Source organism: Sminthopsis crassicaudata, chromosome 2, assembly GCF_048593235.1.
Source record: "Sminthopsis crassicaudata isolate SCR6 chromosome 2, ASM4859323v1, whole genome shotgun sequence".
In the NCBI taxonomy this organism is placed as follows: domain Eukaryota; kingdom Metazoa; phylum Chordata; class Mammalia; order Dasyuromorphia; family Dasyuridae; genus Sminthopsis; species Sminthopsis crassicaudata.
Window position 1 is genome coordinate 675522258 of NC_133618.1, and position 13679 is coordinate 675535936.

The 13679-nt window shown below is 47.8% G+C and overlaps 1 protein-coding gene across 2 annotated transcripts in view; it reads right to left on the reverse strand.

The window, feature by feature from the left end:
• C2H10orf90 (chromosome 2 C10orf90 homolog) overlaps window positions 1-13679 on the reverse strand; it is a 130005-nt gene that overhangs the window by 36709 nt on the left and 79617 nt on the right. For both annotated transcript variants that reach the window (XM_074297154.1, XM_074297155.1), the window contains exons 4-5: window positions 7053-7261; window positions 6421-6601 (exon numbers count right to left, since the gene is read on the reverse strand). In XM_074297154.1, coding sequence (XP_074153255.1) covers window positions 6421-6601; window positions 7053-7261 — 390 coding nt within the window. The remainder of the gene's footprint in view (window positions 1-6420; window positions 6602-7052; window positions 7262-13679) is intronic.

Sequence of the window (13679 nt, forward strand, 5' to 3'; positions counted from 1 at the left end):
CTAAGCTCTTGTATGAGTGGGAAAGGAGGTGAGCTAATCAGTAGCATGATGGAGGATATTAGAGAAATCCAAGCAATGCCCTGACATGTATAAGATATTAAAAACTAGAGAATATTGGAGGATAGATTCTTTTTTGGAATGTTCACAGGTACATGGATAATAATTATTTATGGGGAAAAAAAGCATAGAATTGCTGCAACCTGTACTGGTGAAGGCGTGCTCACATTGAGGAGGCTATAAATCCATCAAAGTATGAAAGTCAGGCGTTAGAAACTACCAAAAAATCCATGAAAGATGGCTGGTCATATGCAGCTACACAGAATGAGCTCATTCTTCTACTGAAAAGATTCTGATTCACTGAGGAGGTTAAAATGTACATTGTCACCCTCAGTGCTAATAAATATTAATGACAGTGTCCTCACAGTAAGATAAGAAAGAAGCAAAGAAATTCAATCAGGCATGCGTTATATGGAAATCCCTAGGGCCACTTCTGAAAGGAATAAAACTTGAATCTTGTTAGAGCTTATGGTAAAATGGGAATCTTCTCAAAACTCTTAAAATCTAATGACCTAAATTCTTGGAGGTCTCAGTATGCAGCTATAAAACTCACCCATCTAGCTATAAAACACCCATTGTGTTCTGTTCTAGGTGCCACATTTTGGGGAGAATTAGAGGGAGTCCAGAGAAGAACAGCTGGAGCCTTTCCCTCCATGTGTCACAAGTGCCAATGTGAGAACAGGCTCTGGAAGACGCTGTCTCCCCTACTTCCCCCTCTTTCTTAGAGATCTTTGAATCTTGTTTTATTTTATATAATCAGACCAGTCTATTTCAAAGGGAGATGGAAATATATATGGAAAAAGTAGGGGTGGTGCCTCTCTGAACCCCAAGCAAGATGGTGCTAATAAGTCGATTAGACATAGCCCAGGTACCCCAGAAGAGAAGACAGATTCACAGTGAGGGTACCAAGAAAAAAAAAAACAGAAATCCGTGGGATTTATCCAAGAGAGAGGTATTCCCAGATTGAAGAAACTCTATGTGAGGAAGGTGGAATATAGGACCTGAGTAAAGGACTAGAGAAAGCACATTTTGGCCCTGGCCGTGAGAAAGAACTGAAATAGTTGCCTTGGGTTCTACTGTGTCTGTACTACCAACTGATTAAAGAATTGAAACCTAGAACTAGCTGCTAAAGAAGAACTAAGAACTAGGGAGCAGCAATTACAAAAGAACTCACAAATGAGCCAATGTGGCACCAAGTGTGGATTGCTGAAGTCCCATCTAGGGAAAGACTAATTTTTGGAGGGATGGTCGTCTATTTAAAGGTGAGTTGACTTATTTGTGAATCATTTTTTTGTCCTTTACTGTCAAATAAAACTGTTCTTTGTTCTAAAGCCTTGTGAATTGGAATGCTTGTAAGGGGAACTTGTGGTCATCTCTAGTTCAGGACAAGATAGAGAACTTCACATTAATACAGAATTTGCACACAAGTTACATGAGCAAAATCCTTTATAAATTGAGAGGGAGAGAGAAAAGGAATGAATACTGGGGAGAAAGTTGCATTTTAGCTGGGACATGCAAGGAAGACAGTCTTAGAACAGAGGAACACAACATTTTATCTTCTATAGAAGGAGATCCAATGCTTTCGTAATCACGATTTTTCACCAGTAAAAGATGAAATAAGAGTTTTTGCCAATGATGAACCTACAGTCTGATAGTGTGACAGAAGCACAAATCACTGACTCTACAGAAAGACCAAAGTAACACCTAGTGGGAAAAATTAGGTCTTGAGACATATTTGCCCTTTAGACTTTTATAGATCATAGAGAGATAAGCTGATAAATTGTTATCAAGTGTCAAAGCTGACAAATTGTTATCAAGTATCAAGTGTTTAAACACTTTATTTCCAGAGACAATCCCCCCCTTTCTTTTCAAGGTTCTGCCCAAGGGTGCTTGTTCCTTGGTTACCTCAGTTTTTCCTTTCAGCATATTTGTATGGGTAAAGCCATCCTGTCCTCATCACCCTGCCTTGGTTATTTCCCCTGGTTATTTCACACTGTGACATCTGCTCAGCATATTCCAGCAAACATGACTGGGCTTTCTTTTTCAGGCTTTTTCTTTTTCCATGACCCAAGACTGGGGCATCCTAACAGATGTCAAAAAGAATGTACTCCACTCTTAGAAAGGAAGGCAGGTCTGTGAGCCGCTCCATCAAGGCGTATCCTGCAACAGACTGTAAAATCTTTGGTCATGGAGTATCCCTTGGAGACCTCTCCTCAGATCTCTTCATGTTGCTGTCAGCCCCCAAAGACATCCCTTCAGAGTTCACATGTCTTTGGACAGTCCCAGAAGTCTAGGAAAGAAAGTGGTTGTCTGCGAAGGAGCTTGGTTTTCAATATAATATTCCTGAGACCAGCACTCAGGCACAAATATATAATATATAAAATCTAAAAAGGAAAAGAAGTTGGGGCAATATCTCTATAGGAAAAGACACCCCCAAATTCCCTTAGAAGGCCAGTTCTTGAAGGAAGATACACAAATAGTCAATAACCACTTGAAAAACTGTTCAAATTCTCTCATCATCAGATGAATATCAGATAAATAGAAATTAAGACGATGCTGAGGTACCATTTTGCCTCTTTTCCAATTTGCATTCAAAAGATGAACCTTTTGATGCAATGTGACTCACAATCAAATGCATCCAGGGAGTCCAGAGCACAAATCACATTCTTGGAAGCTCAACATGAAGCCCAGAAATAGCCATTTACTAAGAACTGAGTTCGAATTCTGATTCCACTGCAAGCTGTATACTCCTAGGCAGGGCCTTTCCCCTCATCTGTGATTGTTTCCATCCCCACAAAATAAAGGGGCTGGATGGGATAAGCTCTACAGCTGCTTCCTACTTCCAAACTCAAGAGGAAGAGTGATTCTCCCAGTCATACAGTCAACATCTAAGATTCAAAATCAGGAACGTTGGAGGGAATGTGGGAAATCTGGGATACTAATGAATTCCTGGTGGAGTTGTGAACTGATCCATCCATCCTAGAGAACAATTTGGAACTATGCCCAAGGGCTATCAATCTCTACATATCCTTTGAGCCAGCAGTCTCACTACTGGGTCTGTATCCCAAAGAAATAATAAAAGAGGGAAAAGGACTCAGATGTGCAAAAATGTTTTTAGCAGCTTTTTTTAGTGACAAGGAACTAGAAGTTGAGTGGATGTCCATCATTTGGGCATTAATAAGTTAAAGTATATGAATGTTATGTAATATTATTATTCCATAAAAATGATCAGCAGGATAATTTCAGAAAAGCCTGGAGAGACTAATATGAACTGATGCTGAGTGAAGTAAGCAGAGCATTATACACAGCAATGACAAGATTATGTGATGTTCAGCTGAGATGGACTTGGCTCTTTTCAACAATGGGGTGAAGGCAATTCCAATAGACTTGGGATGAGCCATCCACATCCACATCCAAAGAGGGAATCATGGAGACCGAATGTCAATCAGAGCATATTATTTTCACCTTTTTTTGTTTGTTTGCTTTTTCTTTTTTGTGTGTTTTTTTCCCTTTTGTTCTGATTTTTCTTGCACAGCATGACAAATAGGGAAATGTGTTTAAAAGGGCACATGTAACCTATATTAGATTGCTAGCTGTCTTGGAGAGGGACAAGATGAGGAAGGGAGAGAAAAATTTGGAAAACAAAATCTTACAAAAATGAATTGTTGAAAACAATAACAACAAAAGAAAAATAGAGTAAGAGAAGAAATTTTAACAGAAATTCAAAGTTGGGTCTTCCTGCCTCCAAGTCACTTCATATCAACAAGCATTTATTAAATGCCTACTACAGCTAGACATTATGCTATGTGGGGAAAAGGAATAAGCATTTATATGGCATCTACTATGGGCCAAGCACTGTACTAATCACTTTACAAACATTACCTCATTTGATCCTCACAACTACTTAATGAGGGAGATTGTCAATATTATTTTCATTTTTATAGATGCCCAGGGTCACATGACTAGTAGTATCTGAGACTGGATTTAACCCAGGTCTTCTTGACTCCAGTCTCAGTGCTCTATGCTATAACATCACTTAGCTGCAAACTAGTCGATTCATTTCTTTCAGACTTCATCTGTAAAATCCACGGCCTCTGGAATACCTTCTTATGATCCTATGAAGTGGAGTGAAGTGGACCAGAAAAGCTTTATGTACAAGGTTTGGTTTGAACCTCAAAGAGAACAAAGAATTCTAAAAGTAGGGATGAAAGACCTGGGAAATGGGATTTTCTGTAGAGGGGGAAGCAGGAAGAGTAGACCAGTTTGGTAGGAATACAGTGTCATGGTTGGGCAGAGCCAGCCTGGCTTAGCCTCTTGCTAACTTCTCGTTTCTCTTTCTTTGGGCACTCTCTATATGGTTTCTTTATCTCACTCCTTTAAATATTTGGGGGCAGCTCTCTTTTCCCCCTCCCAAGTATTCTCTAAACACGCACAACTTCTCCAATTGTTCCTCACATGGCACGGGTATGGACTCCTGACCATCCTAGAGGTCCAATTTCCAGCTGACCTTTGGCCACCTTGATCCCTGGGGCCAAGAACTGAACTTCACAGTCTGGACAGCAGGGCTATCACATATTCCTAGAAACCAGACTTTTCTTCATAATAACTGAAGTCACATTCAGTGAGGCATCAAAAAGACATTTATTAAGCACCTATTGTGTGCCAGGCACATCCAAAAAAAGGCAAAAGTTGATCCCTGCCCTCAAGAAACTCATGATCCAATGAAGACATTTCCAGTTCTGAGCCCTTTCTCAGACAAACGCCTCATCTACCCTAGTCTTCTGAAGGGAACTTTTAACTTTCTTGCATTTCAGGATTAGATTCAGCCCAACGCTCACAGGTCTTGTGATCTGCTGAGGTTCTGGGTCTATCATCCTGTCTATTTGCTATTGCTCCCAGCTCTGTCACCTTCTCTGAAAATTTGATGATATGCAAGCCTTGCTTTTATCCAGTATTATTTATTTTTAACAAAAACAGTAATCAGCAGAGAACCTTGTCCAGATCCCTGGGGTATTCCCCCAGAAACCTCCTACCTGGTTGATGTCAGACCATTAGCAATATTTATGTCAATCATTCCTCCATCTGTCCGTATTTCCTTGCCCCAGCACAACAGAGGGAAGGCAAACAGAGGGAAGGCAAGGCAGTTTCCAAACAGCAATGCTGGTGGAGACAGGTGGAGATATGGGGCCCCTCTTTGCTTGGTACCTATTTTGTAGTTAATAGAAATGAGCCGCCCTCCTCAAAGTTGTCTGGATGACAGAATGGAGCTCCCCTACTGGGCCACGTGTGTGTGAGGACCTTCCCCCAGAGTCTCATGGCTGTGTGGACGGGATGGTCAAGCCAGGGATGGACTTTCGGGTGTGTTCTGTTACATTGAAAAGGCGTGGCCAACAGTTCTAGTAACGTCCGATAAGCAGCCAACAGTTCTAGTAACAGCTGATAAGCAGACAATATCAGAAATCTCAACGTCCAGGGTCAATTCCATTTGAGGCTAGGGGCAAGAGGCTGGGGGCAAGAGGCAGGGGGATGGGGGATACGTGTCACTGAACTATGGAAAAGCTTAGATTGTCTACCAGGGTGTTCAGCCTGTACCCCTGTGAGCACTGAGAGAAAGAAACCACAATGACCGGAGGGTGCCAACCCAGAGGGCACCACAATGACCAGAGAGGGTGCCAACCCAGAGGGCACCACAATGACCAGAGAGGGTGCCAACCCAGAGGGCACCACAATGACCAGAGAGGGTGCCAACCCAGAGGGGCACCACAATGACCAGAGAGGGTGCCAACCCAGAGGGCACCACAATGACCAGAGGTGGTGCCAACCCAGAGGGCACCACAATGACCAGAGGTGGTGCCAACCCAGAGGGCACCACAATGACCAGAAAGGGTGCCAACCCAGAGGGCACCACAATGACTAGAGGATGCTGCTCCATGAGTAGTGGCACCCTGTGGACAGCAAGAAATGACTGCAGCTACAACCCTGAAGATGGCCCCTTGGTTGACGGCTGGACCCAAGACTTGGTGGCCCTGGGCTGGTGGCAGCTCAGAGTCCATGGCGTTTCTGAAGGATGCCCACAGATTGACCTCAGACCCGCCTCAGCAAGAGCAGAAAAGTGTCCTGGGAACAAGGAGCAGCAACATCCCAGGCCTGCTCGGTGGCTCTGGCCATGGAGGGGGGAGTCTCCTCGGCTGCTCTGCTTGGGGGCCCCGTCTGTAGGGGCAGAGGGCTTCGTCGGCCGGACCTGACATTCCCACAGGAAGGAATGGAACCTCCACCTTCTCTTGCCCAGGAAGTGGCCGGGCTGGCCCTGGGCTCAAGGGGAGTTCCCAGGCTGAGGATCAGCCAGCCGGGCGGGGGACTCACCGCTGAGAGGATGGGGGATGGTGTATTGCTTCTTCTTGGCTGTCCGGAGGGGCAGTGGGCTGGGCTTCTTCCGGGGGCTCTCTCCTCGCTGGGCTTTCCTCTGCTGGGTCATGCTCTCCAGCTTTCTCAGCCGTTCTTGCGAACGAGAGATAAACTGAGGCTTGTGGACCTCAAGAGCTTCCTGAGGGCAACAGAGAGACCATTTCACTGGGGGAAAGGCTAGAAATAAAATGTGGGAAGGGCTTGATGTTAACTCATGGCCCGTGGTCAGTTCCATCTCAGTGTCAGAGGTCAGAAAGCTGTGACCATTAGGTTGGATGCCCTCATGTCACAGGGACCCAGGAAGGGGCAGGTTTGACCGAGGCAGCCAGAAAATGGGAACTGGTCCTCCACTTCCCCAGCCACGGCCCTTTCCCAGTGGTCCCCGGGGCAGCCCCACCTGGGATGACATGTTTCAGGGACAAAGGTTACTCTAAGCCTCCCCTTCCCCAATCACTGGATACCAGAGGTGTGAGCACGTCTAGGGAGGACGGAGGGGAAGAGCCTGGGAGAGAGCTGAAAGTCTCCTGAGGTCCCCTTGACTTCCCAGGAACCCCCTCTGCTCCCAGAGGCAGCAGGATGGCAGCCTTTACCCTCAGTGTCAGGGAGTGGGCCGGCAAGACTGTGATCTCGGGGTCCAGGCAGGCGTCCTGCTCCGGGGGTGGGTCCGGCTTCTCCGGGTGCATGGGCTCTGGGGGGGCCGGGGGAGACGCCGGGGCCGATGCGGGGGCCATCTCTCTCTCTCTGCTGGGGCTCCGACAATCCTTGAGTTTCACAATCAGGTCACAGCACCGATAATCTCCTAAAAGAGAAAGGCACAGACCCATTCAGGGCGCCCCGGGAGGCACTGCCCGAGTCCCGAGCACCATTAGGCCCAGAAAGCCAGCGGCTCCTTAATGGGTCTTGTCAGGCAGAAGGATCTTGGCGCTGCCTGGATCCCCACATTAAGCCCCACTCTGGGGTGGCTAATGAGACCTTTCTGCCGACACCTTGAGTTCTGCTTTAAAAATGGCTCTCGGCTCTCTGACTAGCCGGGCCAGGGGCACTGGCTGAGTGCTCCCTCCCTCCGACTGTCCCCAAGGAGTCGCCGACTTTATGTGCTTAATTGGAACGATTCTCCTCTGCGGTCCTCGAAGGATGCTGGGGATGTAGGCCGGCATCCCTGAGTGAGAAAGTGCAAGGACTGGGGGCAACGGGGGTGACTTGTCCTACACTGGCCAGCTCGCCTTAACTTGCTGAGGGTCTCGTCTCATGCCTCTGTCTTACCTCCCTTTGTAACCTCAGTACCTGGCATGTAGTAGGTGCTTAATTAATGCTCTCTGACTGGCAGATGTGTGCAGGGAGAGACTGTAAGCCCAGAGGCAGCCTTGTGTATGAGCAGGGCGGGCGCTGCAAAGCTTTGCCCGGGAGCCGCAGGACCACGGCACGGGGCATGAGCCAAGCAAACCGCTTCCCTCCATGTGTATGGCCCCCAACCGCTTCTCAGTTTTCCCCGGAAGGGCAGCCATGACCCCCAAAAGTCACAAAATGGGATTCTGGAAGCGAGGGAGAAATCTCCCGTTTCTAACCCAGAACCCTCCACTCTTGCCTGTCTAAAACCTTCACCCCGAGGGAGATCTGGGGCCCAGGGCCCCCTCCCAAGTTGTGTTAGGTCTTTGAGAGAAGCTGTGGCCAAGAACGTCTAGAGGGCACCGTGGTGACCTTCTCAGGGCTCAGCTGGACCTTTCTGGGCCTATATCTGTATCTATGTATTTCTCTAGGACCTGCCAGAGTTGGGGATTCTCTGGAATGGGCTCTGAAGCATCCGGGGATCTTCTACACTCCAAGGAGACACGAGAGATAGGGAGAGAAGGAGAGAGCTGGAGACAGAAAGGAAGAGGGAGAGAATGAAAGAGAAAAAGAGGGGCAGAGAGAACAAAGTAGAAAGAATAGAGAGGGAAAGGAGAAGGGGAGAGGGAGGAGTTAGAGGGAGAGGAGGAAGGAAACTGGGGGGAGACACACAGAGACAGAGGCACAGAGATAGACAGAGAGAGCGCTTTGTTCTGAGTTCCATGAAGCTCCTTGGTCCCTGGGCACTCTCGGGGACCTTTTGTAGGAAAGGACCCACCTTCTCCTGTCCCCTTAGCTGCGGTGCCTTCCCTTTGAGATTATTTTCCATCCGTATCATTTATATATAACTGTTTGCAGGTTGTCCCGCCCACCTCCCAAATAGAGGGCAGGGGCTGTGGGCACTCTCATGTCTATGTCTCTGTATACAGTGCACACACAATAAATGCTGGTGAGCTGACTAGCCATTCCTGAGCGGCATTTGTGGGAGGGCCACAGATCAGTGACATCAGGACTTCCCCAGCCCAGACCTTTGGGTCACGGAGAGCTGGAGGGCCCCATCCACTCCTCCCGCTCCCTAAGCCTCAGTGAAGGGGTGCAGGGAGCTCAGGCTGAGCCCTTTCCCTGCTCCTGTGACACCCCCGTAGGCAGAGCATCCGCCCCTTGCTGGGGCAGGCCATCTTGTTTATCCCTTAAGGTAAGCGTTATCTCCAGACGCTTTCTAGCCTACCTTCGGCTTACCTTGGGAAAAATGGCTTTCGATGGGCACCTCCATCCCTTCCCGAGCAGAGGGAGGCAAAGCTTTTAGGGGGCAGAGATACTCGTGTAAGGGGGCTCGGGGTTTCAGAAAAGACTGAGGCTGACTCTCCCGAGATTCCAAAGACTTGCTAGACTGATAATCGCCTTTCGGAGAGCCAGGAACATCAGGAGCGAACTCATTTAGGGGTGACGGTCCCACTGGGGACCCGGACAAAGCCACACGCTGCTCTCCTTGCTGCATCGTGCTGCTTCCAGAAAATGCTTTTGTTTCTACCGAAAATAAAATGAAAGTGATACTAAAAACCTGATGGAGACCCTCGCCCTGTACATCAAAGTCTTAACAGCTCTATCTACCCAGGTGCCCCAGAGCTGGGCGCCGGGGACCTCGGCCTTGACTCCAGGGACATCAGGCTCCCAACCCATTTCTCCCCCGTGCACTGTCTCTACTGCAACAGGGACTTTCTCTGAAGTTCTACTAGGGTAGAAGGTAGGATAACAACAATGCAGGGTGATTATGGAGGAGAACCTTCAAGTTCTCTGTTATTACTTGGCCATAATGCTCGTGCTATTTGTTCCGAGGTAGGTCGCTCAGTCAGTTTCCTTACAATTTGAACAGCATTGGATCTCTGCTTTCCAAACTCAGAGGAGCAGCAGAAACGACTCAATAGTAAAAGTGGCTATAAAAGAGGCTACAGAAGAGATGACTTTGGGGCAGGGAGAGGGAAGGTACAAGAAGTAGCTCTAAAGACTTTAAAGGCTCTTATGAGGAGTGGGTCCTGACCTGCTTCCCTTCGCACTAGGAAGAGTGGGTGAAAATTACAAAAAGAGAACCCAAATGTCCTTGCTGGTGATTTGGGCTGCCCAGAAGTGCTCTCTCGTGGGGTGGGAGGCATCCCTTCCTTGTTGGTCTTCAAGTAGAAGCTGGATGAAAACTTATCAGAATGTAGTTAACACAGATGCCGTTCCTTTAAGGCTGAGACTAGAGATCACTGAACCCCTTTCCAACTCTCCAATTGTATGATTCTGGGATTTTGTGACTACAAAAGGAAAAATGGGGGGAAAAACTATTAAAAGCAGACATGAGAAGTCGAAAACCACAGTCCTCTAGAGGGTAATTCAACATGGAGGCCAAGAGACATGTGCTTCTCCATAGCCCCTCAAGGCATTACTGTCTCACAGAAAAAGACAGGTCCCATGACTGATGCTTTTGACCAATCATAGAATTTCAGATTTGGAAAGAACTTCAGAGGAGGCTCCTTGAGCCTCACTCCCATGTCCTCTGCCATGTACCTCATCTGGCGCTTGGCTGAATATTTTCCAAGGAGGGGAGGAGGCAGCCCATTCCCCTTTGAGGCACTGTTCATTAGTCCAAAACTTTTTCACTGACATCCAGTCTACATTTCTCTTTGGAACTTCTACCAGGGCTCCTGGTTGGTTGGTTCACTTATTTATTTCGTTTTTCAGTTTTCAGTTTGGACTTCTGGGCCAAACAGAGCAAGACTAGCCCTCATCCATACGAGGGTCCTTTCTATTGAGGACTAGAGTTTTAATCTGGAGAAGGCAGCCATTTTAGGGTCTTATGATCTGATGAAATTCTATATTTAAAAAATCATAAGAGGGATTATGTAAGATAATAAAGAAAAGAGATTATTGGGAAAATAATTACCAAAGTATTTTTCCCCCCAAAAGTTTGGAGTTCCCAGGTGAAGAGCCCCAGTCTAGAGGAAAGCCTCCAAGATTGTGGTGATCCCTCTTTAACAACTCTATGGGTCGCAGAGACTGGGTAGCAACCATACCCAGGGAGGATGACGGTTATATCAATGAAGGACTTGGGCCCTGAGGAAATTAACTAGACTCTAATTGTGATCAAAGAGTAGTGTAAAATAGCTCAGGGGGAGAGGTATGACCAGAAAAAGTAGGCTGCTTGTCTGTCTTGGGTTGGAAACACTAGCAGGCTGGATGGCTCAGGAGCTAGAGCAGATTCCCCAAGATACTAAGAGATGCAGAAGAGGGGGGCCCTTCGGTGCGCAGTGTGTATGTGTGTTGAGAGAAGATTCATGGAAGGACATGGACAAGGGATGTACGAGGTGAGACCATGCAAAGGGATTGCCATCTATAGTACATGGAGAAGACCAAGTCTTTGTGAAAGTCCTGAAATGTGAGTAGGGTTTGGTGGTCTTGTAGCCTTTGTAAATAGAGTTCTTCCTTTTGGAGAACAGAGCGTGGTAGGAAATGAGAATATTAAACCAAACACTGGTTGGAGGCCACCCGAGCAGCTCCCACACAATGGACCTGGGAACTCGTGTGGAAGACTGTCCCTCCGACGCCTCGGGGCCTGCTTTGTTCAGCAGGTACCCCAGTCCATCTGCTGCAGGGGCTCCGGACCACCATGCTATGAGGGAGAAAGCAGTATAATCCTCCTCTCTGTTACAGAGCACACCCAGCTGGGAGGTTCCCCTGCTTTTGAACTGGCCCAATCATAGCCCGACCTTTTTGGCAGCACGGTGTGATGGCAAGAGAATCAGAAGCATCCGAGTGCTTAGTCTACTTTCCAGCTCCCTATCTGATGTTTGTGTGAATTGGAAGAAGAGCCTGCTCCTCTCTGGGTCTCATCTGCCTCATTTATGAAATCGGAGGCTTGGCTCGGAGGATCCTGCCATGAAACATTCTATGATCCCATTATCCAGTGGTTTTAGGCAAATCATATTCCCTCTCTGGCCTCAGTTCCCTCATCTGTAAAATGAGAGCGCTGGGCCAGATGGTATTCTACAGCCTCTTCCAGATTGGAAGTGGGCACAAAATGAGCAGAGCATGACAGAGATGGAGGAGACGTGTCCTCAGGGAGGGGGCTGCCACAGGACATGTGCAGAGCTTAGCTGGATTTTCAAAGGCGCTGCTGCAAGACTCGGGACATCCTGGGGGATGAGCTGCGTGGCAAGAGCCCAGAGTCTTAGGAAATGGCAAGAGAGGACGGATCTGGGAACGAGAGGATATGGGACACTTGTCATCCATAAATGAGGGAGCTGCGGGAGGGGGCATCAAGGAGCCCTGCCTGCCTGCAAAAGCCAACAATGAAGCGCAGCTTTGGGTATAGAAAACACGATTTCTGGTGGGTGCTGAGGAACAGCCCCAAACTGATCCTCATGTGGATGGCAGAGGGCACATCCGGTCCTTACCTTGATGCCCTTCCTAGAACATGGCACAAGGCGCCCTTTCCTGGAAGAGAAATCCATTCCTGTGGCTTTCCAGGGTAACACAGATCTCTTTCGGGCCAAGGCAGGGAAGGAAGAACATGGTGAGGGGTTGGAAAAGTAAACAAAGCAATCGGCCCCCACCCCAGCAACAGCCGGGAGCCACACCAAGAGCCTTCCGGGCTCCCCATGCCGTGCACAGACGAGGGAAAGACGGACGGGGAGGAGACACTGATGTTTCCTGTTCTGGGGTAAATTTCCAAGAGATCGTGTGGGGAATAAGGCAGGCAGCTCTCCCTGACAATATCTGGGCTTGCATATCTAATTCCCGGCAAAGTGGAAATCCACAAACCCCGCGGAGAATATCGAGAGCGGTAATTGGACCAGGAGTCGGAGCTCTGCTTTTTCTATTATATGGACACGGAGCTTGGAGAGGGAGGAGCAGAAAGCCCAACATGCTTTGGGGTTCACCCCCACACCGTCATATACACACAACTACCACTCGCACTCACACACTTCCAGACACACACATACACTCACACCCCCACACTTAGCACTCTGTTCCTGAGAGCTGGGTGTTCTTAAAGCTGGAAGAGAATGAGACAGTATGGAGAGAGACCTCCCCACGCCCCAACTCCGGACGCTCAGGCCCTTTTCATCCTGACTCAGATCCAGTGTGCAAACAAAAAGAAAAAAGAAAGATCAGACCAAACTGGAACCCAGGTGCCAAGCTTTCACAAGAGGCAGTGAGCGGGGTCAGGGGGCAGCTGAGGGGTCTGGTAGAAGAGCACCCAGTCTCCTGTCTCCTCATCTGCTGAACGATGGAGTGGATCACATGACCTCTTAAGTGTCACCCAGTTCTGCATCCGTGGTTCCACATCTTGCCCTTCACGTGCCACACATCAATCACGTCACCTCAAAAATGATGAGGTGCTGATGGGAGCCCAAAGCCACCGGGCACAGGAGTCTCCACACCGGGAGTCTTCAGAGCCCTGACAGACACTTCAGGGGGTGAGACTCTCCCTCATTTTTACATTCACTATATGTACATATGTACTGATATATGCATCCATCCATTGCATTTATATACACATATGCAAAATATGCATAGATGAAAATAAATCATGTTAATTTACATACACATATATGTATGTGTATGTTATTATTCAGTTGTTCTTCAGTAGTGTCTGATTCTCTGACTCCACTTGGGGTTTTCTTGGCAGAGACACCAGAGTGATTTCCCATTTTCTCCTGCAGCTCATTTTTCAGATGCGGAAACTGAGGCAAACAGGGTTAAGTGTCTTGCCCTGGGTCATTTAGCTTGTAAGTGTCTGAGGTTGGATTTGAACTCAGGCTTCCTGACTCTGGACCCAGAGCTCTAGCCACAGTGCTATCTATATAGATCTATCTATCCATCCTTCCTTCCATCCATCTATCTATCTG